Source organism: Abrus precatorius, unplaced genomic scaffold (assembly GCF_003935025.1).
Source record: "Abrus precatorius isolate BTA unplaced genomic scaffold, Abrus_2018 Scaffold7, whole genome shotgun sequence".
Lineage (NCBI taxonomy): Eukaryota > Viridiplantae > Streptophyta > Magnoliopsida > Fabales > Fabaceae > Abrus > Abrus precatorius.
In genome coordinates, this window is record NW_020874417.1 from 4564847 (window position 1) to 4592427 (window position 27581).

Genomic DNA, 27581 nt, shown 5'->3' on the forward strand with positions numbered 1-27581 from the left:
TAAAAATAAATTCCAATATGATGACTTTGTAAAATATTATCAAAATAATGAGATAAGTTAAGTATAAGACTATAGATAAAATTTTTTTACCTGTGTGTGTATTAATTAGAATCATGGCTCGATTCTAAATTAGCACAATTGGGCCTATTGGCCCAAACGTTTGATCCAAGGCCTAAAGTTGGACCCAAAAAATCGACAAATTAAAAACTGACCCAGTTTTTTGGTCCACAAACAAAAACTAACCTAAAAGCATAGTGTTGTTCTAGCAAAGACATTTGAAGCGCCGTCGTTTCATCTTTCGTCGTCGCTTTGAAAAGGAAAAACCCTAATTACAAGTCACAGAGGAAGAGAAACCAGAGCTAAAAAACCCTAACAATTCAGAAACACAAAGAATGGGGGGAAAATGTCCTCACAGAAACGTGAAGAAAAGAAGATATTCTCACAAGACACAGCGCCGTACCAAATTCCTTATCAAAGATATCCTTTTTGTCATTTTTTTTTTCTTTCCAAATCTATGAGCATGTTTGATTTCTCTTTTAAAAATTTTTCTGTTTTTAAAATTAAAACACGGTACATATTTTTCCCTTTCTCTTTTTGAATCTGTTTGGATGTGATTCTTGACTTGTGAATTGGACACGTGATGACATGGTTTATGAGCAGCTAAATAAAGCTGAAGAAGAGAGAAACCCTTTACCTGTTGATGAAGATTTGCCTGGGATGGGCCAGTACTATTGCCTTCATTGCGAGTCTGTTTCTAATTTATTATTCATGCTCATTATGTTGTGCCTTTTGTTATTGATATAATAAAGTTTGCAAATTTAATGATTCTATGATATGGGGTTGAAAAGTTTTGGGGGTTACTTGAACACTGCCATGCCAAGTGTAGGTAGAGAATTTAGAGCAACATGAGAGAAAAACCATTTATCTATCGTTCCTTAATTCTCACTCTCACTTTGCTTATTTCATTTTATGATTATTGTTAAGGATTCTCAAGTAGTGAAGTATTGGTTTCCATCTCCCTTTTTTGTTAATCTTTGTTATTTGTTGGTTGGGTTTTGTTTTTATCTGACTTGAGTTTTTTTCTTTTTTCTTTTTTTGGTATTGCAGTCGATACTTTTCCAATGTAGCTGTGAGGGATGAGCATTTTAAGACCAAACGACACAAGAGGCGGTATAGTGCTTCAGTGCTTTTGCCTCTCTTTCTTTAGCCCCTTTATATTTTTATTCTATCGTATTTGTATTGATAAAGATTGATTAGATTTATTGAATTGCTTTTGAGTTTTTGAGGCTACTCCTGTCTTTTAAGTTTTCTGTGTGAGCTTTTGGATGTGCGACAATATGTGAAAACTGAAAGGAACATATCTTATCTTTTAGCAGGAATATAATAATTGAATGAATTCGAGCTTAAATCTAGCTGAAGTTTATCATATTTATCTAGGCTCTGTTAACAGAATGGGAAATGACCAAGCTGGAATACACAGTATAGATGAAGGATGGAAAGTGGTTAGCACTTATCAGTTGATTCAGTTCAATGACTTCGTTAATTACTTACCTCTGTCCTAACATATTAACTTAGGCTGCACTTTTGCAATTTTTTTCCCTTCATAAAATGAGCTTTCTCCAACTTATTATACACACGTAAAGTATATTAATATTAGATAGTTGTGAATTTGTATTACGTGTCTCTGTTTTGTGGAAAAGTTGTTTATTTGCAAGGTTAACAAGGCAAACATTCAAACACTATTTAACAAAAGATGAACGATATCAACAGCACGCTCTTTATTCTCAAACATGTCCCATACTAGGTCAATAATTAAAAAAGAAAAAGACAATTAAGGTAATTATCACTCAATAGTATTATGCTTAAAAAATGTATTGGTCGCGCTTCCCTTTGACTAGATGAAAAATGCATGTATTTGAGAATAGTTTAGTGTCCTTTCGCCCCCTATATGTTGGTATTAGGTTGTTGAAGAATTGAATTACCCTTACATAGTGTTTGGTTGGAGGGAAGTGGAGAGGTGAAAGATTTTTATATTTCTTTCATGTTTAGTTTAGTATTTTGGAAGGAGAAGGAGGGGAGCAAAGGGGTCCAAAATCCCTCCTCATCAACTTCATCTTAGAGGGGGGAAAAATTTGTAAACTAATCAGACAAAATTATCCTTAATTTAATATGTATATTTAACCATTCTAAGTATATAATTTTAAATTCATTTTTACCTGCTCTCTCGTCATGAACCACATAAGGTAACTTTCCCCTTCATTAAAATTCCTCTCCTTCCCTCTATTAAAATCCCTTTCTTCCTTTCCTTCATTTGAACCAAACAGCGCAGAGGATAGGAGAGGGAGAAAGGTAATCTGTTAGAAGATCAAATCTATGATGTCAACATCACACAGTACGGTGTTGAAGAACTTAAATCAACAACAATTGGACTACTAGCACGCTGGCACTTGGCAGCTATCCCACTTTATTTATGGGAGTGAAATAATATTGCTTCTGATATTACTGTTTCTTTGTGCAGTGTAAAACAAATGATGGGTCCAGCGCCACATACGCAACTTGATGCCGAGTTAGCTGCAGGAATGGGTATGCCAGACAATGGACCAAAGCTAATGTCTATGTAATCATGTTTTGGTAGTTAGTGGGAAGATTGTCTTAAAAGGTGGTGTTATAACATATAGAGCTAGTTGTTACATTACAACATAAGCAATATTATCTCAATTTTTTCAACCCATTTTTTTGTTTAGTTCCTCCCTCTAGTTTGTTTAATGTGAAATGTTGAGGAGAAACGTTTTATTGTGATGAGATCTATGGTTACGTTATTAGAAAAGTCGACAATAATAACCATTAATATAACCTTTTAATGATAAACTATTACATAGAATCTTTTTATTTAAATCATATGATTCCTTAAAAGTAGTTAAATATAGTTAATTTTCTTAAAATTTTAAAATATTATAACAATTTTATTTTTATTTAATATCATTCGACCTTATTTTATTATCAATATTATCTTTATTGATTTTAATTTATATTCTGAAAAACAATTCTCAGAAATTAGTGTTTTAAATAAAAAATGCATTAATATATTCTAAGATGTGTTTTGTAAAAGCGGTGAGAATATTATTCAGTACCATTTGTTTCGATTACAATTTTAATTGATTTTCCAATAATAAGTTTTTAAAATGTGTGAATGGACTAGTTTGACCAGTGATTTGGTTAGGTAGTCGGTTCAGTTAAACGTAGTGAGTCGAATGTCATCAACTGGCAAAAAATTGTTCCTAGTTTAACTTGTAATTTCAAATTCAAGTCCGGGCAAGAACACTTCACCTCCTGATAAAAAATTATACAGCCTTTTTGAACCAAACGAATCTCTCACAATCGACTCACCACAAAACTCATCCTATGTCACCACGTTACTCATCGCACTGAAAAAGAGCTCTCTCGTATCATCTTTCGTCGACACATCAAAATCACTTTTCAAATTGTTGGTGATTCATGTGCTCACTAAATCCAGTAGCAAATAAGCAAAACTATATACATAACAAATTGGACTATTAACTCAATAGATCAATGATCCATTGTTAAATCAATGAGGGACTGAGTTAATAGATCATCGATTGAATTAGTAGGGTCAAATCTTGTTATTCCAATTGTACATTGCCATACAAAAATACCGTATATCTGGCTTGCATTAGTACTAGACTTATGCTATTGAATGACCAAGTAATTTCTAAATAACAATTTGGGGGTGAGACATTCAAAATTTATACTATAACTAAATCTCTAGTTTGTAAGCTCAAGAAATTGCTATGCTCATGTTCTTACATACAGCTCACTAAAACCTTAATAAGGTTTATGGGATATCATTACAACGCATTATATAGGCGACCAAGACACATTTGAACTGGCTACAATTTAGTAAGCGAGTTGGGTTTTGTATCCCTGGTCGAGTTGCCCATTAATTTTTTCAAACTAGATCCCAAATAAAAGGCATAAAACTAGATCATGTCGTTCTCGAATTGAATTTCCTCCAGAACACTTTTTTTGTCAACCTTTGGTGGGCAAAAACGGGTAACATATATTCATCCACTAATCATTACTGAATTTCCTTACAATCAGTTGAACTGTGATTGCGTCAATCCAGCCTTAGCATCCACATCAAACAAGGCGGCCAATCAACCTTTCCTTGACATTTCCTGTAGACAGCATATACAAATTTTACAAGGGTGTTTATGGACACGATTAGGACTACGTCTCCAATTCTTGACAACATTAGGTACTGGCCATCGTTCGGTCATATTTGCTCTGTTCCCTGCTGGTAAGAGAAGGGGAAAACTCAACTGTCATGGCTTTTACATCCCAAAATTTCAGCATTCCGTGTTCAGGCCTTTTCACCAGATATTATGCTGTTCAACAGAGAAATCATTACTCAAAGGAACAATAATTGAGGAACAAAAAAAAAAAAAAAAAGAAACCACGGGAGGTATAAACAAAAAGACAAACCTGTTAGCACAGCTAGTAATTAAGAGCACTGTGAAAGCACTGTTATCTACCACCTCCAGTGGTCAGTTAAGTAGCAATTAAGAAGATACAGAAATTGCATCATCGGAGTCCACCTTCAACTGAAAAGAAGAAACAAGTAGACAGATGAACATTTGTCCCAAGCAACAGAAGTTAGACTACAAAGAAAGACATTATGCCTACCATCTTCAGATGATTTTGTAAAGAACCATGTAACATCTTTTTGAGCTTGTCACAGTGATCTACCATGTGACCCATTCTGATTAGTTCCTCAAGTTGGTACAAAAGTCGCTCAATTGTTGTGTATGGGAACCAAACAGCAAATGGTCTTTTCCTTCTAATTATATCTGCTGGTCTCTGCAGAACGTTGATATTAGCAAAACTTACTAATAATGACAAAATATCATTGTTGCTGAATCATTCACTAAATTTGCCAGTTGTCTACATGTGACTATTATGAAATACCAATATGATAGGAGAGAAGAAATTGCAAACCAATTTAATAGAAAGCTATGACCAAAAAGAAACTCAGCACTCTAAACCCAGCATAGAGAAGCACAGACGCTGTACCACCCAATGTCAAGAAGAAAACGAGGATGACAATGGTTCCAAACCTGTACATCCTTGGTCACACCTCACTGGCTGGCAATGACCAGAAAAACCATCCATCGTGGTCGTTAAAATCATGAGTTAACCCTTTAACTCGCCTTAAGTTTGTGTCTAAGTTGAGAAATTGTGCCAACCGACATAAGCTCCTCAAACTTGGCTAAACCAAGCAAGAATCAATTAAACACAATCAAACTCACAATTTTATGCAAGTTAGCAAATTTTGCAGGAAAAAGACCCAAAAATGGACAAAACAGCACAGAATGACATTCTTCCATCTTCCTTCCAAATATCTGGGAAAACATGGTTTTGTGCTCTCACTGATTTGTGCACCGTTAGCATGCCTTTGACAATAGAGTTTGGTTGCCCCAAAGTCAATCTGTGTTGTGCAATCTGAAATCTGCAATGAGCCAATGATTGGACCAGTTGCTCTGTGACTACCACACCTTCCCAGCTTGGTTACTAGCCTTTGGCAGTTTGGGCTGAAATTGAAGGTGTACCAATTAACTCTGGCCTCTAGTTCAGTTAGTTGCTCACTTGCTATGGGTATTGCACACATCCCATTCCCATTTGATCCTCTTTTTTTTCCATCTGAAGTTCATACTCTGAACTTAGTCCTTGCAATATTAGTTGACCTTGAAAATTAAGAATTTGTTAACATGATTTCATTGCCTGTTGTGTTATCCTGCTGTAACTGAATTGTGATAATACATGGTGTGCTTTATTATGAAGTAGGAATGTTGGACTTCAACTATTTTATGGTATTTTAAGTTGTTTGCATACTATGATTAGGCTTTTTTAATATCTTTTTAATACTAGGAAAACTCTTGTGAGTTTACGAGGCAAGTCTACAAACCCTCCATGAGTTTATATAAACTCTCAAGTTTGACAACTTCCTACCCATTGCACCCTGGGCCACACATAGGAGGGAAGATTATCCTGCAACACACTAATTGCAAGCCCACAAAACCCTTGGCTGCACATAGAAGAAAGGAAAGAACCAGGTTGAACACCAACATTGATAGCCACAATTTGCTAATGGTCACAGAATGCACCACAGACTCAATCTCCCTCTCCCTGAAACACAATCAACCCAAAAAACTACTATCATAAATCTTAAACCACCTAACAAGCCAGTAACTTTTAAGTCTTTAACAACCTAAAACCACAGTTATCAATAGCACACAAAAACAGTGGTGTGTGGCGGAGAAACCTTCAACTGCCACAGATCTAGCATAGCAGACCATTTTGCTGTCCCAGCCTTTCGGGCACAATAGTGCTGGTACAGTGAAAAATGCCAGCTTGCCTTTTCTACACTCAATTTTTAGGGTTTTTAAGGGTAAAAAAGAATTCTCACCGTTCAAAAATAAGCTAACTTTCCCTTTTTTCCCTTAAGATGACACTGTTTTGAGGTTTTTTTTAAGGGTAAAACAGTCTTCTTCCCAGCTTTCAGAATACATGACCAAACCCCATGTTTTTCTTCTCCCCTTCTCTGTTCAGCACTACTCTCATTTCTGTCACTGTTTTGCTCCACAACTGGAGATACATGACCTAACCCCATGTTTTTCTTCTCTCCTCAGTTCGATGCTCCCTACTCTCATCTCTGTCTCTGTTCTGCTTCACAACTATCTCCAATCCTGCAGAGCCACCCATATATGACAACTTCATCAAAATCCACTTCCTTTCTTCTCTCTATTCTTTGATTCTGCAATGTTGCCTCTGTTATGTTCGTTGTTGTGTCTTCTAAGCAACAGTGGACAGCTAGCAATGGCATCATTTATTTATTTGTATATTTTGCTTAAGACCTATGTTTTTGTAAATAATTATTCATATGCTTTATTTATTAATATTTTGAGCATTAAATACATAATTATGTATATATTGTATATTCATATAAAAAAAATTAAATAACAGTCATCCCATTATATGCCATCCCACTATAGCATTTTGAAGGTTATCTGCTAGGCACCGCTATTTGGGATTGATAACTTTGCATAAAACCACACCAAATTTTCAGCACTACAGTTACTCAGATACCACACTCCAACCAAAATTTTCAGCACCTACAATAATATCTAAGCTTAAAGATAAGTTTTATTACACTAATATACAACTAACTTTCCTCTATGATAGTATACGTTAAGCTTTAAAGCAACAATATGAGAAAAAAGTAACAATTGCAGAAATGAGAATGTTAAAATGGATGTTAGTCACACAAGAAAAACAAAATAAGAAATGACTGTATACAAAAATATATTGGAATAGTGCCTCTTGAGGAGATGATAGAAAGATTTGGACGAGTACAAAAAGGTCATTTGTTGGGTAAACAGAATTCTGTAAAACAAATTTCAATTTAATGAATATTATCAATTTCCATGACGAAACAAAAACACTATGTTGTGTAAAATATATTACAAGGTGGCAGAAAGGCACACTCATGTTCCAACCTGAACGTACAAAGCATCAAGTTGATCATAGTAAGAGTAAAAAAAATACCATTGAAGCAAATGACTCTATGCACTCAAGCAAAAGATAAGTAGCTTCTGCATATCGATCATAGCTAACATAAAGCTGAAATAAAGATGCTGGATTTGATTCCCTGCCAGTCATCCCCCACATCCTTTCCTTTTGACCCTCCTGTCACAAGCCATACAAACAATATCAGTGACCGTACTACAGCATATGTTATAGTAGCCAAGGTTGCACGATAATAGCAAAAGTATCTCTCATATTGTTAGAGTTGGCTACAGGCAACCCTCCAAGCTTCTAATTGGGAATGGGAATAGGAGTAGGTCAGGTGGCCTATCAGGGGCCTGCAACCTGGCCAGGATTAGGCCTGATCTGAATAATATCTGTTTGTTAAATAAGCTACCCAAGAATTTTTAATAAGCCCACAGTTAAAAAGATTAACTATTCACAAAACCTTTTAGATCTAAAGAACTGGCCTATTGATGTATATTTTAAAAGTCTACTTAGTTAAAAGGATTAAACAATTCACAGAGCCTTTAAAGTCTAAAAGACTGGCCTATTTAGTAGTAGTAGTATGAGAAAATTCTCAATTTAGTTCTCCTATGTTACATGTGTCACCACATTAGTCTTAGGTTTGGGACATAAAAGCTTGGGCTCCTTAGCCTATCAGAGGTAGGTCCCTAAAAAGGTCTTGTCAAAGAGTAAACTTTTAAATAAGCTTTCGAGTCAGACAAAACTTTTATAAGGGCCAAGATAGGCCTACCATAAAGGGAAAAAAACTATATCATGTAAATAAATCAAACTTTGGGCCTTGCATTTAGGAAATAGGTCAGGCCCCATTTAGAGTAAAGCCTGGCTTGATTTGCTCCATTTCCACACCTATTTCTAATGGAGAGACATCAACCAAAGGGAGATAGAGTGACTTCAAGGTGAGTGTGACTGATTTTATAGTAGTCTGGAATAACGAAGATCATCATGTACCATACAGTAACTGCAAAATTCTAAAAAGTAGAACTTTTTAAAGGTAAAGAACTAGTATTTCAGAAATGCTACCAAAACTAATTTTAAAACAGTCATTCACATCAGCAATTGCAGTTTTCATCCTAGAAAATTACCTTGAACATTTGAACAAGCCAAAGAGGCAATTCAATTTTAGGATCTGAGCGTAGAAGAGTTTCAGCAACAATAACCGGTAATCTACCATGAAACTCCTTATACTTCTCCTGCAATTTAGGAGTAATTTCAAGAATGGGTGAACCAGGGATACAAAATGCAAACAAAAGCTACTTATGTCAATAACCGGTAATCTACCATGAGAACTAAATGCATTAATCTAATTATTTACACATTTAGCTTTAAGGTAAAAAAATATCTCTAGGGCAACCTGGCTTATATCCAATTTGATTAACAACCAATCTATATGATTATTCACGTAATGTAATATCAGGTACCGAGTATACCAGATAATAAAACCACTAAAGTAGAAAACAAAACCAAAAATAAAAATTGAGTATGTGGGTGTTCAGCAAGAAAACTTCTCAAATCATTAACCCCTCCTCTCTTCTAGACTGACTGATTCATAGGCTAAAATCAACTAAGGGCTAACATATTATAACTAGCAGAAGATACTAACAAGGTAAAGCTTAAGAGTTGCCCAACGACTATATCTGTCAGGTCGTGGATTTGTGGGAACTGTAACAGGTGAGCCATGGATTACCATCTCAAGCTTTGATGATGTTAATAAATGACCATGTTCCCTGAAATCACAAAAGCATGATAAAACTCGTAAGTACTGACAAGAACAGCCTAGAAAAAAATTGAAAATAAAGTGCCAAATTAGTAAATAAACAATGATAAAAGCACAAATTTTAAAGCCATCAGAATGACTGACAAGCTAAGTCGGGTATCGTATTTTAACAATTCACAATAAAAAGTTCTTCAACAAGAAGGTAAGAATATGTCAACGTACTCAACCCAAGTGGATTCCACTTTATCTAGACAGCAATTCAATGAGATAGCAGAAAAAATTCTTTCCAGTTCCCTGCAGAGAAAGACCAAGCATATAAGCACAAGAATACATACATATATGTGTGTGTGTGTGTGTGTGCATATGCACAAGTTAAGTGCAGAAAGTAAACCTCTTCAGTCCAGAACCCTTGAAAAATCTGAGAAGGATTGTAAAGGCCATATCATACAAATTATTTTGGACGAGCAGTTCAGCCAAATCTGATAGAGCTCCATGTTTTCCTTTAAAATGGAAAAAAAAGGGACAACAAAGGTTCAAAATTTTATCCAATGAAGAAAAAAATCTATATTGAAACTTAATATCATCAGTCACCCTGGAAGCAGCCATATGTTTCACAGACAATTGAAAAGAAAAGAGACTTACCAGAAAATGTCCACTTGACATTTACAAGTGACAGCATATACTCTGCTGAAGTTAGCACAAACTCATTCTCAAGTTTTTCAATATCAATAGAGGACTGCCAGTCTTGAGGCTCAGCACCATTATCACCTGGTGCTGCAAAGTTAAAATATAGTGTCATCACAACTCTAAAAGAAATTAATACAATTTTTCTAATGATAAAAGAAGAAATTCATCAAGACAAAGATGATTACAAAGAATTAGGCGGAAAGATCATGCTAAAAAATAAAAAAGTAAAATAAAACAAATGAGAACAAAGAAATCATCAATGAGACAAAGCTAGTCAATCTCCCAACACATCTGCAAGGGAGACCCTTCTAAAAAGACCATATATTAGTACAGATGTGAAAAACATAATATCCAACATATAGAAATATATAAGAATCCTTTTTGCCCTTGCACATTTCATTCTGTTAAAAATTTGAAGTAAATATGTTGGTATAACCATCATAAATTCATAATGAAATGATAAGCTCAAAACTAGCAGCATTACTTTTGTTGTTGAATTACTTACTATGTTCGTCTGGGGTTCTTTTAGCTTTCTTACTTGGATATTGTTCATTCATAAGAGAATTTCCCTCAGCCAATGAATCAATCCAGGCATATGCAGGATGAACAAGATGCAGTGCATTGACAGCAGCAGAAAGTGCATTCAGCCTCTCTTGCAACATCAAGGAACTGCCTTGGCTATCTTTCAAAGCCGCTTCAGTTCTCAAACGAGCTGAATACATGTATATGTAGTTTGCTGCTCGGCGCCAGTTATGCTGGTGTAATTGAAATGCATAAAGCAACTTATACAAGTTTGGCTTCGCAGAAATATCAGATCGTTCAGCCTACATATTATATAGCAGAAATTATACACAATGAAGAAAACTAAAATTAACAGCATTCAATTTGTTCAGCAAGGGCATACCTTCCAAGCAAGCTCTTGCTCTACTTTTTCCGCTAAACCGATAAGGGGAAGTTTATTACTGCAGAGAATCTGTGAAGAACAAGAACAGTAAAGGTGAGGAGGGGAAACACTAATTAAAATATGTGAATGGAAAAGTATAAAATTTCTTCTGGGAAATTACTTTCACTATCCTTTAACACATGCAAAATGTATTAAATACTAACATGTAACTCTGCATGTTATGTGAGGAACATCATACTAGTTTTTAACTAGAAAAGTATAGGAACCATAACAGATTGATATAGAATTGTAATCTCAAAGGTGTTCCCTTTGACAAGGTAATCCCCTGAATAAACCTAAAGTACTCCTGTAGGGAAGATACTCCCTGACTCACACATAAAACAAGAATATAATTCAACTATTATTCAAAGCTTGCCAACTGTTTAGAAGGAGAGCCTATTCATAGGGAAAATAAAACCTTACATAAAGGAGGCCCAAAATAAAAATATAATAAATCTAAACAAAATCTTAAATTAATAAACTAAATCTAAAATAATCCCAAATTACTAAATATAACAAAGTAGAAAGCACACAAGGTTGCAATTATAGAAGTTGTAAATTGGAAAATTACTGACATGCACTATTCTTTAACACACTAAAAATCCCAAATTAGAAAATCAAATCCTAAAATAGGTTTATCCAATCTACATTACAAACTCGAAAATTGGAAATATACCAAAACATGATTTACACAAAATAGCAACCTTATATGCATAGACTTACACATATTTACAAATTACATGTCTGCAAAATGAGGTAGGAGGGTTATACTTGTGTACTTTTACTCAAATACCCACTTCAATCATCTAATCGACTTCAAGTTATTACTAATTAATATTCTTGAAGTCAATCTTAGAGGGCAGTAGCCTGAAAATGTCATTAAAAAATGCATAGTTTCATATCTATTTTGTCTATTTTTATATCAATTTAAGGATAACAAAGGTAGAGACCAATTAATAAAGGAAGGTCAGAAGAGTTCATCACAGTTTATCTGACCTTTATAGCTCCTTGTTCATAAAGAACAATTATGAAACGCCTCAAGCAGATGTACTTGCTCTCCTCATCTGGATTTGAAATTATAGCACAATACGCATCATAGTATCGACCAAGGTCTAACGCAAATATGAAAACATTTGCCCACAGTCGTCCCTTGATGGTTGTCACTGATTCATTATCCAAGCTGTTCATGCACTTCTCATCTTTCATACATAGAGCCTCGTCAACTTGCTCTAGTGCAGCAAGAGCAAACTGGCAGGCACCTTCGCTAATGCTATAACGTTCAAATAACTGCATTGCCCATTGATAGTATTGAAGCTTCCATGCAGCAATTGATGCACAACCACCTACGTAAAAAAGCGCAAAAGTTAAAATGCAAATAACACCTAAGATTATTTGTTTGCTTAGATAATTGGAATTTAGCCACAGAAATACTCACTAAAGCCAAGATATGGAATTCCTACATCGGCAGATAAACTCTGCAGAGCCTCAGATGCACCATTTCCAGATGAAGACCTGAATTAAACACCAATAGTGATGCGTGTCATATACAATCATTCTTCAAGGCATTCACAAGCAAATATGCAGAGCACATAAAACATGTAATTTGAAAACTTTATGGGTGTGTGTAAGAGAGAGAGACCCATACAAACACACACATGAAGACTGTACTGTATGAGATTTCCAAGTTGACAATTGATCAAATTACTTAAGACACTATTCTGATCTCCCAAAATTCTCTTTCCAATCATCTCCCAAATTTGAAAACTTTATTCCTCACTATCCTCTATTAGTCTATATCAACTGACATCTGTGCTATTATTGCTTTAGGTAACAAGTTATATGCAGTTAATCTGTTTCAGCAATTTCTGGAACACTTGAGATATAGTATTCTGCAATTTCTGTAATAGCAAGCACATAATATAAACAATATCGAGATAGTTAAAATTGCAATCATACTACTCGTGAGATTGCACAATTCTACAATTTTTGCCATCCCCAGCAATCCAGGTTACACCCCAAAACATTATCAAGTGAGATCAAGTGTTATTGTGTTTAGGTATAGGATTGGTGAGGTTGGACAATGCCTGCTTTTAAAAGTTAAAATCCCAAAGGGGACTGAGCCCCCACCCAAATTTTAAGACTCTTGAAAAGCTCTATTTTGTCTTCTGCCATTTTGACTAGCTAGAGCACTCAAACCTGTCACACAAGATGTTGGTTCCTAGGTTGCTTCAATCTGCTATCTCATGATATCCTTGGTGTCTGGGAGCTGTTTTTACATTGGCTGGTTAGTGGATGGTGGTTCATCTACTTCTGGGTGGTAGGTGGTTTACATCAGCTGACTTGAGTGTGGTGCTGATTACCTCCCCCCTTCCCTCTTTGACTTACTGTTGTGTGTGGGTTTAGAATGGACTACTCAGATTTTTTTGCTGTATTAAAATTGTCTTCAAGCAGAGGCAGTGCTAAGGGAATGGTGTTGCAACTGTTACAGGTGGTAGCTAGGGGATAGACTTAATTGTGACTTGTGAGTTGGACTTGTGAGTTGGGTGCAACTTCTTATGCTTTTTCAATTTACGTTAAATTAAATGTTAGTAGTGATTCTAGGTTATTTTCCTCTTATATGTTCTTACACGCACACATCCATGTGTACATATAATTATGCATTATAGGTAAGATTATATGATCCGTGCTATGATCACACAATTTATGTCCCCCCCTTCTCCAAATTTTAGGTAGGATCTCAATTTTGACTGCCTTGAGTAAGATGGCTTCCATTTAGACTTTTTCATTCTCAAAATGAAGCTCAAGGTCAAAACCTCAATTAAGTGGAATTAAACAATTACTTATCTCAGTAATCAAGTTAGAGGATGAAATGCCAAACAAACGTTGCATCCTTGAATTATGAATCCACACAATGCAAATATTAGAAAGAGAAATATTTGAAAGGTGAATAGGTATACCTAAAGAAACAGCGAATGGCATCAGAAACTTTCTTATCCTTCTGGATTGTATGTAATCCGCACTGCACCTGCGCAAGTAGGCAACATCCTAGAAGATGATGACGTATGCACCATCCACCATCAGCATCTTGAATACTTTGGGATGTCTTCTCCTTTAGTAAATGTGCTTCCGCCATCATAAGCAATTGCTTTTGAAACATTTGTAAATATAGGATATTTTTAGTAAAGATAACAACAGAGTAAAGAAAGAGAAGGGACCAAAGTCCCATTCAGGGAAAAAAAGACAAGTAAATAACCTCAGCAGCACCATACTGGCCATGCTTGAAAAGGATAAATGCAAGATCAACAGAACGGATCAAGAAAGTAGAAGATCCCCCAGCCTGGCCCCAAATGATCCAACTGATGAAATCTCTTGTCCTATTAATGAAGCTCTGCACATTTGAAAAACGTTCTGAAGAGAAGTTGTTATGGTCCATAGATGAACTTCCAACATTGAGCAAGAATATAAAAGCCAATGTGAAGTCCCATCTGCCAAGCTTCTCATTCCACAATTGTTTCCCCATGTTGTTATCTGTATCTTGACCAAAAAGGTTAACATAATATCAATGGTATGGCTTATACGTATTCAATTCAGGAAGCCTCATATGTAAATATAAGAAACTCACAATGGAAAAAAAGAAAAGAACAAAGTTAATTTATCACTTGACTGAATCAACAGAAGGAGGAGAAAGATCTCTCCTCCAAAGGTTTTCCCTTACAAATGAGCCACTACCCTGTTTACCCATTGCTAACAAAGCTTACGCCCTACTCCTCCAACAATTTAAGCTAGGTCCCTGTCCTTCTATCCTCTCTAATTAACAAACTGTTCATGCTTTACTGCAACTAAGTACTGATATTTGGAATTTCTAACAGTCAACAAATTTGGTGTTGAACAGTTGTTTTTGCAATTCAGCATAGAAGTTGTACAGTTTATTTACAATTATATATATACATACAAAAAAAATCTCACTCATTTGAGCATGTTTCCACCCCAAAATATGGAAAAATATATAATATTGGTACAAGTACAACAAAAGCATTTCTATGGGGAGCAAAAGAAATTATTCAATGTCTAAACACTGTTTTATTATAAATTACTAATTCTTGAACAAGAGGATTTTTAGAATCTATTTTCTCCCTTAACAAGGCTCACATGGCTTCTCCTGCACCAAGTATTTCACATTTTATTTCTATTATTTTTTCTTGCTCTCAAATATTATTGTTTAAATTTAGTCAATCCCAATTTGACATTGCATTTAAAATTGACACTCTGCACTAAATTAGTAGACATTGACATGATATGCCTCAATACAAATAATTTATTTCCATGATTTCCTCCTAAATTTGGAAAGACTCTCACTTTAACATGTTCCTATTCAATAAAAGAGAATCCATTGAATATAAAAAAATCTATTGCATTTTCTTATTTCTTAAGGTACGTGATTCCACCAATGTTTAGCAATGATGACATTTTTATCTCATGTTTTCCTAACATTTTAATTAAATTCAAAAACATTGAGTAATGCACAGGAAATTCACTAGTTTCTTTTGATTTTGAGAAGGGTAATGATCATGTGAGGCTTTATCCCCTTATAATGATAAATCCATGTCAAACTTAGTAAACTTGCATGTGCAGTAATAAAACAAAGTACGCACACCACACAACCCACCTATTTGTAATGATGAAAGTTTTGAATTGAAGTCCTCAGTTACAGCTGGTGCAGCTGGTGTGATGGTAAAGAAGAAGATGATTAACCATTCAAAAATAATTTCTTGAAGCATTGGAACTAACTCAAGCTGTATTTTGGTTATATCATCATGTGACAAGTGGACCTGCATGAAAAAAAAAATACTATATTAAAAACATATTAATCTGCGTTCACAAAAAAGTAACAGCATTTTGCTGACAAATACAACCTACTGAATGCTTTAAAAACTCGTTCAACAAAAAATATGTCAACAAGGTACTTGATCAAGGCTGACCAAGTACTTTTAGAATACAATCTTTGAACCCCACAATTGAGACAAAAGTATAAACTTGTTGTACGACTTAAAAACTCTGTTCTTTATGAACATTTAATCCCACAAAAATCCCACTTTTAGCAGCTAGCAAAACCTTGATTTGCATCAAAACATTTAAATAATAAATTCTTAAAATTTAAACTAATGTGCATTTTTAAGCCAGATGTATATATGATTTTTTTCGAACATTCTTACAATCAGCTTAAAATTCTGGCCATCCACAAAGCCAGACTCATTAACAACATTTGCTTGAGGTTCAAACAATTGATGGGTCTTCACAGCCAAGATATAAACCAAGAAACTAAAATAAACCAACCAAATTACTTAGTTTTGGTGAGTTGACAAGACTCAGCAGATTCCTATGAACTATGGGAGCCATATATATGTAGATACATAAATTCAGTTTATTGCCGATTCAGGGTCTGAAAAACATTCTATTCAGGGTCTGAAAAACATTTTAACTGTCACATTTTAAATTTCAGATTCTACTATTTCAGGAGGGATAGCCACTCAGGTTCTCAATGTTATTATTTCTAAGGATTGGAAATAAAATAGAATCAATTCATTTTAACATGTATTGTAGCCTAATTTCTAACTTTCATCTCTCAACTGGAAGCTTTGGAACCTATTTAAATATGAAACTAATAGACAATATTTAACATATGTGAATCATCATATCCATGCACAAACCCAAAAAAATTGTCATTGTTATGCCACTGACTCACCAACACAGTGCAAAGGCAGCAATACAACAAAAAAACAATCAAAGTGACTCTGATGTATTCAATTTCTCTAGTGTATCAGTTTGCTGGGAGCTCAAGAATTGACAAAACATCAAATTCCGTTCGAGTACATCAAGCATTACACTTTCAGGTATTACTAATTTATTATTTAATAAAGAAAATAAAACAAATACAAGCAACTTACAAGTGAGAGTTTGCAGTTGCTATCTTATCTAATGAGACAATAATTTCAATTAACTGATGCTTACAATAAGAAAACTATGCTTATGAGCATACTCACGCATAGTATAAACTCACCTGACCATTGATGTCCACCAAATAGCTTAAAAATAGAAGAAAATCCCAGGCAGATTCGAACATAACCTTTGCAATCTGATAAGTAGTATAGACTATAACGGAGGAATTTATGTTTGATGACATTTCAGTGTCAAAATTTTGTATTACTTTCTGTGGAACCAAAAATTTCAGGAAACTCTCAATTACATTTAGAATCTTGCCCCATGCAGAAGCCTTTTTGTACAAGCCTTGAAGCGACAGAAATATATCAACAGAAAGTTTCCTCAAACTTTTATGATCTGCTACCTCCTTCTCAAGAATTATATGATCCCCAGATGTAGAAGTTTGGAGTGCTGGACCTGGCAAACAATATCCAGTTTCCAGAATCTTCACAATATAGCAAATGATATCTTCAGAAGAGATCGCAGGTGCAGTTAAAAGAGATTCATAAAATATAGAAGAAGCAGTTTTGCCCAACTGTTGGCTGAAACTTATAACACATCTGAGCACCTCAATGAGAATTTCACATTCCAGATCATCATCAAATATATCCACAAGGCCTGTGAGCTCACCAACTTCATCTGAAGAACCTAAAAAATATAAAGAAAAGTCCATATTAAGAAAGGCATAGGTAAACAAAGCACTGATTATAATGAGGAAGTTAATTAGAACTAATCTAAAAAGAGCCATATATATTTTAATAATACAAAAATTTATTGAGAGGGAAAAGTGAGAGATATCCATAATTATTTATTACCCTCTACAATCCGCTCAATATCTTCCAAAGACCGGAAAAGTGAAACTGTGTTTTTTCTGATTAAACCAACAGCATCAGCAGAGGTATCAACAAGCAAACCATATGAGGTATTGTTCTTGCACCAATTATGGAAATAGCGGGTGAAAAAGCATTTCCAGCAGTGCAATAAAGACACTTTTTCAGATCCAACCTACCACATTATCAATCTCATCAGTTTACCACAGCTCACCCCTACAAAAATTTAGGAAGAGAAAGAGGGGGGGGGGGGGGGGTTCAAGGAAAGGTAATAAATATGATAATGATAACCTCGTGTTCTATAACTGAAAGTATCTCCTTTTTCAGTCCATCAGCAGTTAATGTTTGTAACTCAGATTCACTCAAATGCCCGCTATACTCAACCAGAGTTGCATACAAAGTACCACTATGAAGAACCCCAGGAAGAAGCAGCCTTCTTAAGAAAATAGAAGATACAAAAGGCAAAATATCATCCTGCAGAAAAGAAATAACTGAGTCATACTCTTGCTCTCGATGAACTTCGTATTTCATTAATAAAAAATTGTCATATCTTTAAACACAAGAATTCCCAGCACGATAACAATTTACAAGTCACTTGAATCAAAAGATTTTTAGTCCTGCACAGGTAGTTCAAAACTTCAATTATTTCATCTTCCATTTTTTAGGGACTTTTAGCAGCAAAAAAGCATAACTTGCTTCTCAACCATTTATAGACAAACACTTTTTGTGCAATATGTGTACATGCTACGGAATTAACAACTTAAATTGATTCAGATAGAGATCTTAAACCATGAAAATTAAGAGTATGCAATTACAATTTCCTTCTCAAGCATATCATTAACATGCCCCCAGAGAGTTTGGATGCAAACCACCACTACGTTCTTAGAGTGGAAGTAACCATCCTGATGCAAAACCATCATTAGCAATTAGCAAGCACAGTACTGAGTACACATGTACTTGAGCATATACACATGACATGAATACAGTGCAACCAATGAGTAGATGCATTCAGCGAACTGTGAAGTAACCATTTTTCTCACCACTAACAAAGGAATAAAAAGCCTCCAAGACCTTCAAAGATGACAATTATATATGACCATACCTTTGAAGATGAAAATATTGATTGTGTGATCCGCAAAATTTCATCTGCAAGGTGTTCTGAACTTTGAAATAGCTGATCAGCAACAAATTCTTCCTGTAAGGCATAAGAATATGCTTCTACCCTGACACCAGTGTAAAACAAAATTAATCTTAGAACTATTGAATAACTTTTTAGGTGATGATCCTTTTTTTTTAAAAATTCACAGTAGATTGGATTATAACTTCCCCATCATTATATAATCATAAATGAGTTTCATATTAGCCCAAAATTGATTTATACTGCATTGAGTGTAACATAATTTGTGCACAACAATTTATCCAAATATAAGTTAGCAACTATATGATTAGTTGCCTATCAGTATCCAAATTTTCAGAAATTTGACTTACAATACTAACATGATGGCTACATGTAAATCAAATGGATTGATGACAACTGTTTTCAAAAGCAAATTATGTGGTGTGAGTACAAAGGTTTAGCTATATTAGAGTTCTAAACCAACTGCCTTCCCACCAATTGAGTAGTAAAATGCTAAAACCATTAGAGATACAAATGCCTGGTTTTTTAAACTACAGCTACTAGGAAAAGATGATCAAATGAACAGCCAGGTATGAAAGAACTGAAAATGTAGCATACTCATCAGTATTTGTAGAAAACATGTGTGATACTAATTCATCATCCTTCAGTATCCACATCTTATCCAATGTTAATTTAACATCAAGGCATCGTCCCTGGACAAAATAAAAGTAGTCTCACATCTGGAGCAAGAGGAAAAAAATCACATTCAATCCTAGCTTAATGAAAAAAACTAACAGATTACCTCCTCCAAGGGAATATTTTGCACTGAAGGCTCCATAGAGAAAACAATTCTGTCCCCAAAATTATACAGGATACTATATAAAGAGATCATCTCCAAGTTTTCATCCTTCATAATCAAGCCTAAAATCTCAGTAACAAAACAAAGCTATACAATAATGACAATCTAAAGTGTAATATCAATTTTTACATCAGCTAAACAGCCAATGCTCCAACGGAGAATACTGTCTTTATTGGACAACTCAGATTTCTCAAGCCACGACAGAAACAGGTTATACTGTGAACTACAATTTTTCCATTTCAGCCAAAATTTATAACAAGAGAGAGCAGATTCAACCCTATCCAATGGGGAAGAAGAAGAAAAAAAGGAAAATGAAAGAACCATAGAGTGACAGAAAACAGTAAAAAATGAAAACCCAAAGTATCAAGTCAAAATAAAGGAATGCAGATAGAGAGAAATGACATTTCAAAGTATTGGGAATTGGGGTCAAACCGGTGATACAACAACAAAACCTTATCTAACTAAGTGAAACCAGATACATCGATCACACAGAGCCATTGAGCTTGGTCAAAGACCTCATTTAATAACTTTCTCTAAGGTTCTTTTGGATCTCTTTCCACCCCTTTTTACCATGCTAAAATTCATGTCATTCACTCTCCTCGTTAGTACCTCCAAAGGTCTTTTCTGAACGTAATCAAACCATATTATACGGTTTTCAGTTATTTTTTCCATTATAGGTACTACTCCAATAATTTCTCGTTTACTATCATTTCTTATTTTATCCTTTCTTATGCAATCACTCATCCATTTAACATTCTCATTTTTGTCACTCCCATTTTTTTCTCATGTTATTCCTTCAAGGCCCAACATTTATTACCAGTCATAATTAAATATATTTTTTAATATTATATAACATATTGAACATATTAGTCAATAGCGCCTATAACGCCCGCGATTGCGGCAGAGTGGCACCTTCCCGCGACAGTGACCATGTAGCATTGTGTTTTACAGTAGCGGCAGTAGCGCTGCAAATCACGGCAGAAACTTGCGAAAATAGCAGCTGGAGCAGCTGCTATTTTATGCCCTGGAACTTTCGATTCTGCCCTTTCTTTGTTATTGGTGGGGCCTTTTAAGGGGGGGTAGTCTGGGAATTTCATCGCCCCCTTTTATTTTTGAATCTTCTTCTTCCTTACACAAAACCCTAGCCTCCCTCAAGTCACCTCTCCACAACTCTCAACTCAGCTCTCTTCTGATCTATGTTTTTCTACATCTAGAGTGTAGCTTTCATCTCCTACGAGTCTTCTACCAAAGGAGGACATATTTCAATCATCTTCTTCGTCTACAGTGAGCCTCTAAGTTGACCCAAATTTGAGTCATTTTTTTCATCTCTTGTCATCTTCTTTAAGGTCAGCACAACTTCCGACATTACTCAAATACTTTCCGATCATCTTCTCCAACTTTGGCGAACTTTCCAGTGACTAAAAAATTGTTTTTTTCCTATATTTTTCTGTTTTTTATCCTTCTCTATTTTGACTCTTCTATTATATTATGTTCTAAATTTCAAAGATTAAAGTAGAAGTAATGGCTGCCCCTTCCAATCAGTCACAAGGAACCAGCTCTGCTTCAATTTCATCTTGTGCATTAATGAAGCCTTCAGGAAATAATTTGGATATAGGTTGGCAATGGAATAGTTTGAAAGACATAAATAATAATAAGTCTGATACTTGTGACTTTTGTGGAAAAACAACTATAAGTGATATTACCTAAGCAAAGAGACACCTGATGGGAGTGAAGGGAGATGTTGATAGGTGTCCAATGATTCCCAAAGAAATAAAAAAAATACTAATAGCAACTCATGAAAAGAAGAGAATTAAAATAGACATATTTACTTCAGCACGATGAAGATGATGATGAGGAAGAAGACGTGCAAAAAATTCAAACTATTCATAGTGGAAAAAGACATACAATCTCAAGTGTTGCATCAGTTTATGTAAGTGGTTGTAGTGTCACCAAAAAAGGAAAAAATGTCAAGGGCTCATTAGATTTATTGTGGTTAAAGAGTCAATAAACAAGCATCCAATTAGCAAAAACAAAAAGACAAACAAGTATAAATGATGCTTGTGTAAAGAAAGCAAGAGTAAGAACAATTCAATACATAGAGCAATTCATTTGTAGGAATGGAATTGCTTTCAACGTTGTGCGCTCAAAAAGTTTTAAATGAATGGTTGAAGCTATTGCAAACTATGGTCCACATCTAAAGCCTCCTACTTATCATGAGTGTACAAATCCTTTTCTTAAAAAAAAGTTAGCGTATACAAAGAAAATGTTGAAAAGTCGTAAAAAAGAAAAAAAAAATATTGATGTTCAATTATGTCAAATGCGTGGACGGATAAAAAAAAAAAGAACAATGATCAATTTCTTAGTAAATTATCCAACTGGTTCTATGTTTGTAAAGAGCATTGATGCATCTGTTTATATGGAAACCGAAGAAAAGTTGTTTGAGCTCTTGGATAACTTTGTTGAAGAGGTTGGAAAAAAAAATGTTGTGCAAGTAGTTACTGATAATGGAAGTAATTATGTGTTAACCAGTAAGAATTATTCTTAACTCTATTAATGCCACTTTCTAATTATTTTATTAGTTTTTAAATTTAGACTATGCAATTTAATTTTAAGTAAGTTGTTGCAAGCTAAATGCGTTGCACACTGTATTGACTTGATATTAGAAGACATTGGAAAAATACCTAGACTCAAGAGAATAATTCAAAAGGGAGTTACTCTTATAAGTTTTATTTATAATCATTTATTGATTTTGAACATTATGAGGAGATTCACAAATAAAGCTACATTGGTTAGATATGGAGTGACAAAGTTTGCCACAACATTCCTCACATTACAATGGTTGCACAATCAAAAAAACAACCTAAGAAAAATGTCCACTTCAAATGAGTGGTTAAAGTCCAAAACGGCCAAAGAAGCTAAAAGGAAAAAAAAGCAACAAGCACTGTACTTATGCCTTCTTTTTGGAATGATGCAGTTTTTAGTCTTAAGGCTATAGGGCCACTTGTGCAAGTTCTGAGACTTATAGATAATGAAAGAAAGCCTGCAATGGGTTATATATATGAGGCAATTGATAGAGCTAAAGAAAGCATTCAAAAGAAATGTAAACAAATATAAGGAGATTTTTGCTATAATTGATAGAAGATGGGAGTGTCAACTTCATCATCCATTACATGTTGTAGATTATTATTTGAATCCTCAATTTTTTTTATAGCAATAAACAAATTAAAAATGATCCTGAAGTTGTGGAGGGCTTGTATAAATGTATTGAGAGACTATGTACAAGTGAAGATGATGTAGACAATGCTATAGTTCAATTGTCAACATATAGAAGAGCTGAAGGTCTCTTTGGTTTAAGTGGAGCAAAAAGACAAAGGGCTACAATAGCTCTTGGTAAGAGATTTGTTTAATTTTTTTATTGTAATGTAATTATGTAGATATAACATAAGTTGATGCATAACTTGCAACTAAATGGTGGAAGAATTATGGAGTACGTACATCACATTTACAAAATATTGTTATTAGAGTGTTGAGTTTAATTTGTAATTCATTTGGATGTGAATGAAATTGGAGTACTTTTGAGCACGTAAGTAAATGTAAAGTAACTTCAATTTAAAGTTTTTATATTAAAAGTGCAAAACTAATATATTTATTTATGATAAAATAGATCTATTCTAAAGAGAGAAGCAGACTTAAGCATCAAAGGTTGCAAGACTTAGTTTTCATTAAATATAACCAAGCTCTTAATAAACATTTTGAGTGTTATGATGTGGCGGATCCTATTACCATAAAGGATGTTGATGATAGTAATGATTGATTGCTAGAAGGAATAGTTGAAGATGATGAAGATGTTGTAGATGAATTAGTGTTTGATGATGATAACTTGACTTGGGGAGTTGTTGCTAATGCAATTGGGACTAGTGAGCCTCTAACCTACACTAGGCAACAAGCTAGATCAAAATTCAAGACAACTACAATTGCTTCTTCTTCTAAATCTAAAGGAAAAGGGAAAGAAATTGTACAAGAAGAAGAAGAAGAATGTGATGAGGAAGACTTTGAAGAAGAGGAGGAAGTTCTTTACAAAAGTAGTGATAAAAGTGAAAATAAAGAAGACATGACAAATCTTGAGATGAAATATTTGTATATGAATTGAACACTTAGTATTTTTAAACATCTACGCATTAGAGACTTAAATTTAATTAGTAAAATTTATTCAGTTATTATATTTTGTTGTTATTTGTTATTGACATTTTAACATGTATTATGTTCTTAAACTTTTACTTTTAATCATTAATATTGCATATGTTTTTAACTTGGGTCTTAAATTTATATTTTTCAACATATATGTGTGTAATTTAATTTATATGAGTATATTTATAATGCCTAAAATAGCGGCCATTCCGCTATCCGCTATGCCGTATAGCGTTTTTTAGGTCAGCTGTTCTACGCCACTATCCGAGATTGACCACTATGATATTGAATAGAAAAGTAATACAAAATTAAGAAAAAATATGTTCTGAAAAACTTTAAAGGAACATATTTCAAGTTTTATAAAAATAAAATCATAATAAATTGTTAAATTATAGCAATTCATGAATACATCTCATATACGAACCTTTGTTTATTTTAAAAATATTTTAGAATTTAATTTTTAAAAAAAGGAAAAGAATATTTTTTGGAGAAGAATCCAGTTCAGACTAGTTCACCGCCACTGAATCACATTGCATATTTGTATTCTGTATTTAGAAAATGAGTTATAAATCCGGAAGTCTTTGATTGCATACCGATGTGTGTCTGTACAAAATTGCCAAAGGAATTATACTTGAATCGAGGTGAGATTGACCCACCCATAATCTTAAAAAGGCAGCACCTGAAGAACAAACAGTGAAGTGTGAGAGCACATCTACAGTTGTGAGTACAAGTAAACAAAAGAACAAGGACATAATATATCAAGAAACAAAAACAAGAGAGATTAATATAATTCACTTTTTCTATCAATTGTTTGATTTAATAAGTATATTATGGTTATCTTCACAATAATATACTAAAAATATTACTGACAATGGTTAAGTAATATCAAGAGGCCATGGAGAAATCTATCATATTCATATTTCAATTAAATGGGGCACATGAGTACCGATTGACCACAAATTACTAATGGCACTAAAGGAATCTCCTATAAGGACATTTTTCATTAGTTTTGCTAAGGAAGTTAAAGGAAAAGGAAATTTTATTTGTTTATCTTTTTTCTAAAAGAATGAATTCAAGAAGAAAACTAAAAGGAAATGAAGGAATAAGCGATCTGCCTTGATAATACACACAAATAGTAAACTAAGAATACCAAATTTTCTATGATATCCTCACTGGTATAAACTCTATCCAGAAGCCTATTTTCACAATAATCTATCCAAATTCAGTCCAAAAAACCTGTTGAACTTCTAGTCTATACGCTAAAAGGCCTCCCAGTCCCAGCAGTCATTGGATTAACATCCAAACCAGCCAGTGCTTGGCCCTGAACTCCCCATATTATCTGCTAATAACCTAATTACCTAATACCATGCAGTGCATGCCATTTCTTTAACTCTCATAAACCTAAACATGAAATCCTGAAACCACCATGTAAAATCCAATGGCAAGCTTCCTCATTTCTCCCACTCATAGACATGAACACTTCAGAAATCAAGATTAACAGTCCTCTTTAATGTTTATGGAGGCCTGCATGGTAATGGAGCAAGTATAACAAAAATATAAAAGCATATACTATGGAATTAAATTTGAGAGGTACACAATACCTGCCATTGTCAAAATGCTCATGTTATGACTAAAGACCCTGCTATGAGATGCAAGATCCCATATTCGTAATGTCCCATCCAAATGAAGCACAAACAAAAACTTTTTCTCGTGCAACTCCAAAATTACCAACTCTTGTACAGTACCCACCATTTTCCCCCTAGAAAACATATTTAATGAATGTCTTGTCATTCAAAACGCAGATGGAGGTTAAATCCAAGAACGAGAGAACAGATTGGTAGATCGGAGAAGATATTAAACATGGTTATTAGAATTTAAAAAAAAAATAAAAAATACCGTGATATTAAACCCCACAAGCGACTGATTCCAGCCTCATCTCTCAGCTCATGCACAAAACCTTCGTGGAAAAAAACAAATTCATAATAAACCATTGAAAAGTAATAAATAAAAATAAACAAAAATTAATGTAGTCAAAGCTGAGCTTAAGTTGCTATACAGCTAAATCCATCCTACTTCTCTAGTCCACCGTCAAATCACACAAAACAACTTTACAAACTTTATATCAGTCTGGAGGAGCACTTGGAAGGCAATCTCAAATTCCCAGAGGAGATACAAATTATACAACTATGACTTACAACAAAAGTAAACAAAAAGAAAAGAGAGAGAAAACATATAAGCAACAGCGCATTCACAAGTTAACCATACCAGGAGCACTTGGATCAACTACACCAAGTTGGAAACAGCAAACACAACCATCACTCGTGCCAACAAGAAGACCCCCAGCGGTTGCAGTTACGGCAGTTATCGCCGCATGATTGGGAATATAACCACGCACATTAAGCTCAAAAAGCTCGTCCACGGGAAAAATGGAGATAGACGCATATGCAGAAACATTTCGAATTCTCAAGAGGTAAGCCACGCCAGAAACAGTCAACACATAAAGCAAGTAAGGGAATCTAGAAGCGCCAGAAAACTGCATCCATGAAAAAACACAACGAAAAACGAGTTACGAACGCGAACAATCGCAACAACCTTAACCAGAGGCGGTGAACAAATGACCTCGTTTTTGCAGATGAATGCGAAGGGGCAAAGCGCCTCGGGGAAAGTGAATCTGAGTCCCACGCGAGGAAATTCTTTAAGAGCATCGAGCTCGAGCAACTCGAGAGCTTGAGGCTGAGCTTTGTGAATTCTCCTGCGGTTAATGAAACGGTGAAATTTTGGAATGAGAAAGGGGAATTTAAATTTGGTGAGGAAAAGAGAGAGAGAGAGAGGAAGTGAACCAGATGAGATAGGAAGGAGGATCTCCAATGACGAAGCAGGAGGCGCGGTCGTCGGTGGGGGGAGGTGCGGCACCGCCGTCGACGGCGGCAATGTTGGAGGAAGAAGGAACGGAGAGGTCGATCCAGCGAACGGCGTCGCTTCCAATGATTGGGACTTCCTTCCCGGCCAACGTCGAACCGGTTCCCATTTTCTTCCAAGGGAATCGCAGCAGCGAACAAAAACCCTAGTGCTAGTGCAACGGAGTTCAGGGTTCTAAGACTTGGCGCTAAAAGTGAAAATAAGAATAATGTTGAAATAATCCATCTCACTCGGACTTCCAATTTTTCAGAATTTGAGTCCTTCTATTATACCTGTTTCTACTGCACTTATTTAATATTTTAACTTATTAAAAGGTTTTTTTTATTATTATTATTGAGACAAATGTCATTATATTAAGATTAGAAAGTTAGAAATATTAGAGGAAAACATGTTTGCTAAGGTTTTTTTTTTCATAAATGCAAGCTTTGACAAATAAATTAACAACCTTAGTTACGTCTCAATAATAATAATAATAATAATAAAATATTAAAACTTTTAAAATTATAAAAAAATAAATTCAATTATTGAATAATTCAAAAACGTAACTATTATTTTCAATAAAGTGAATCATGGATCATAGTAGTTTATTTATATAAAAAATTGGCTATTGTTGTTATGAAAAATCAATCTTAAATTAGTGTCATGATTTTTCTTAACAAAAGCATCAATGTTAACTTTTACAAAATCAGATAATGATATTTTTTTAGCAATGGGGG

The 27581-nt window shown here is 34.4% G+C and overlaps 2 protein-coding genes across 2 annotated transcripts; one reads left to right on the top strand and one right to left on the bottom strand.

Annotated features, from left to right (window-relative positions):
• Positions 1 to 253: 253 nt before the first annotated feature.
• Positions 254 to 2746, top strand: LOC113872339 (zinc finger protein 593). The gene is made up of 4 exons (XM_027509826.1): positions 254 to 477; positions 638 to 746; positions 1108 to 1170; positions 2519 to 2746. The coding sequence occupies exons 1-4, from the start codon at positions 393 to 395 to the stop codon at positions 2619 to 2621; spliced, it is 360 nt and encodes a 119-aa protein (XP_027365627.1). The 5' UTR covers positions 254 to 392; the 3' UTR covers positions 2622 to 2746.
• Positions 2746 to 27041, bottom strand: LOC113872338 (nuclear pore complex protein NUP160). Its single transcript, XM_027509825.1, has 28 exons — positions 26787 to 27041; positions 26566 to 26698; positions 26212 to 26479; positions 25843 to 25903; positions 25548 to 25705; positions 24540 to 24625; positions 19702 to 19806; positions 19518 to 19612; positions 18885 to 19005; positions 18074 to 18256; positions 17768 to 17957; positions 17032 to 17600; positions 15640 to 15802; positions 14227 to 14501; positions 13931 to 14118; positions 12409 to 12485; positions 11970 to 12316; positions 10935 to 11003; positions 10536 to 10854; positions 9986 to 10117; positions 9735 to 9843; positions 9566 to 9637; positions 9230 to 9353; positions 8712 to 8819; positions 7624 to 7764; positions 4705 to 4878; positions 4504 to 4622; positions 2746 to 4406 (listed from the first exon to the last, which is right to left on the bottom strand). The coding sequence occupies exons 1-27, from the start codon at positions 26972 to 26974 to the stop codon at positions 4581 to 4583; spliced, it is 4497 nt and encodes a 1498-aa protein (XP_027365626.1). The 5' UTR covers positions 26975 to 27041; the 3' UTR covers positions 2746 to 4406; positions 4504 to 4580.
• Positions 27042 to 27581: the final 540 nt, after the last annotated feature.

Bases quoted from the DNA above. Each gene is read 5' to 3' on its own strand.
- LOC113872338 (XM_027509825.1), bottom strand. From the start codon at position 26,974: ATGGGAACCGGTTCGACGTTGGCCGGGAAGGAAGTCCCAATCATTGGA. The intron at 26,699-26,786 runs GTTCACTTCCTC...CATTAACCGCAG, and splicing joins CCTCCTTCCTATCTCATCTG to GAGAATTCACAAAGCTCAGC. The intron at 4,879-7,623 runs GTATTTTTTTTA...AACGTTCTGCAG, and splicing joins TAGAGTCATTTGCTTCAATG to AGACCAGCAGATATAATTAG.
- LOC113872339 (XM_027509826.1), top strand. From the start codon at position 393: ATGGGGGGAAAATGTCCTCACAGAAACGTGAAGAAAAGAAGATATTCT. The intron at 478-637 runs ATATCCTTTTTG...TGAATTGGACAC, and splicing joins TACCAAATTCCTTATCAAAG to GTGATGACATGGTTTATGAG. The intron at 1,171-2,518 runs GTATAGTGCTTC...TTCTTTGTGCAG, and splicing joins ACCAAACGACACAAGAGGCG to TGTAAAACAAATGATGGGTC.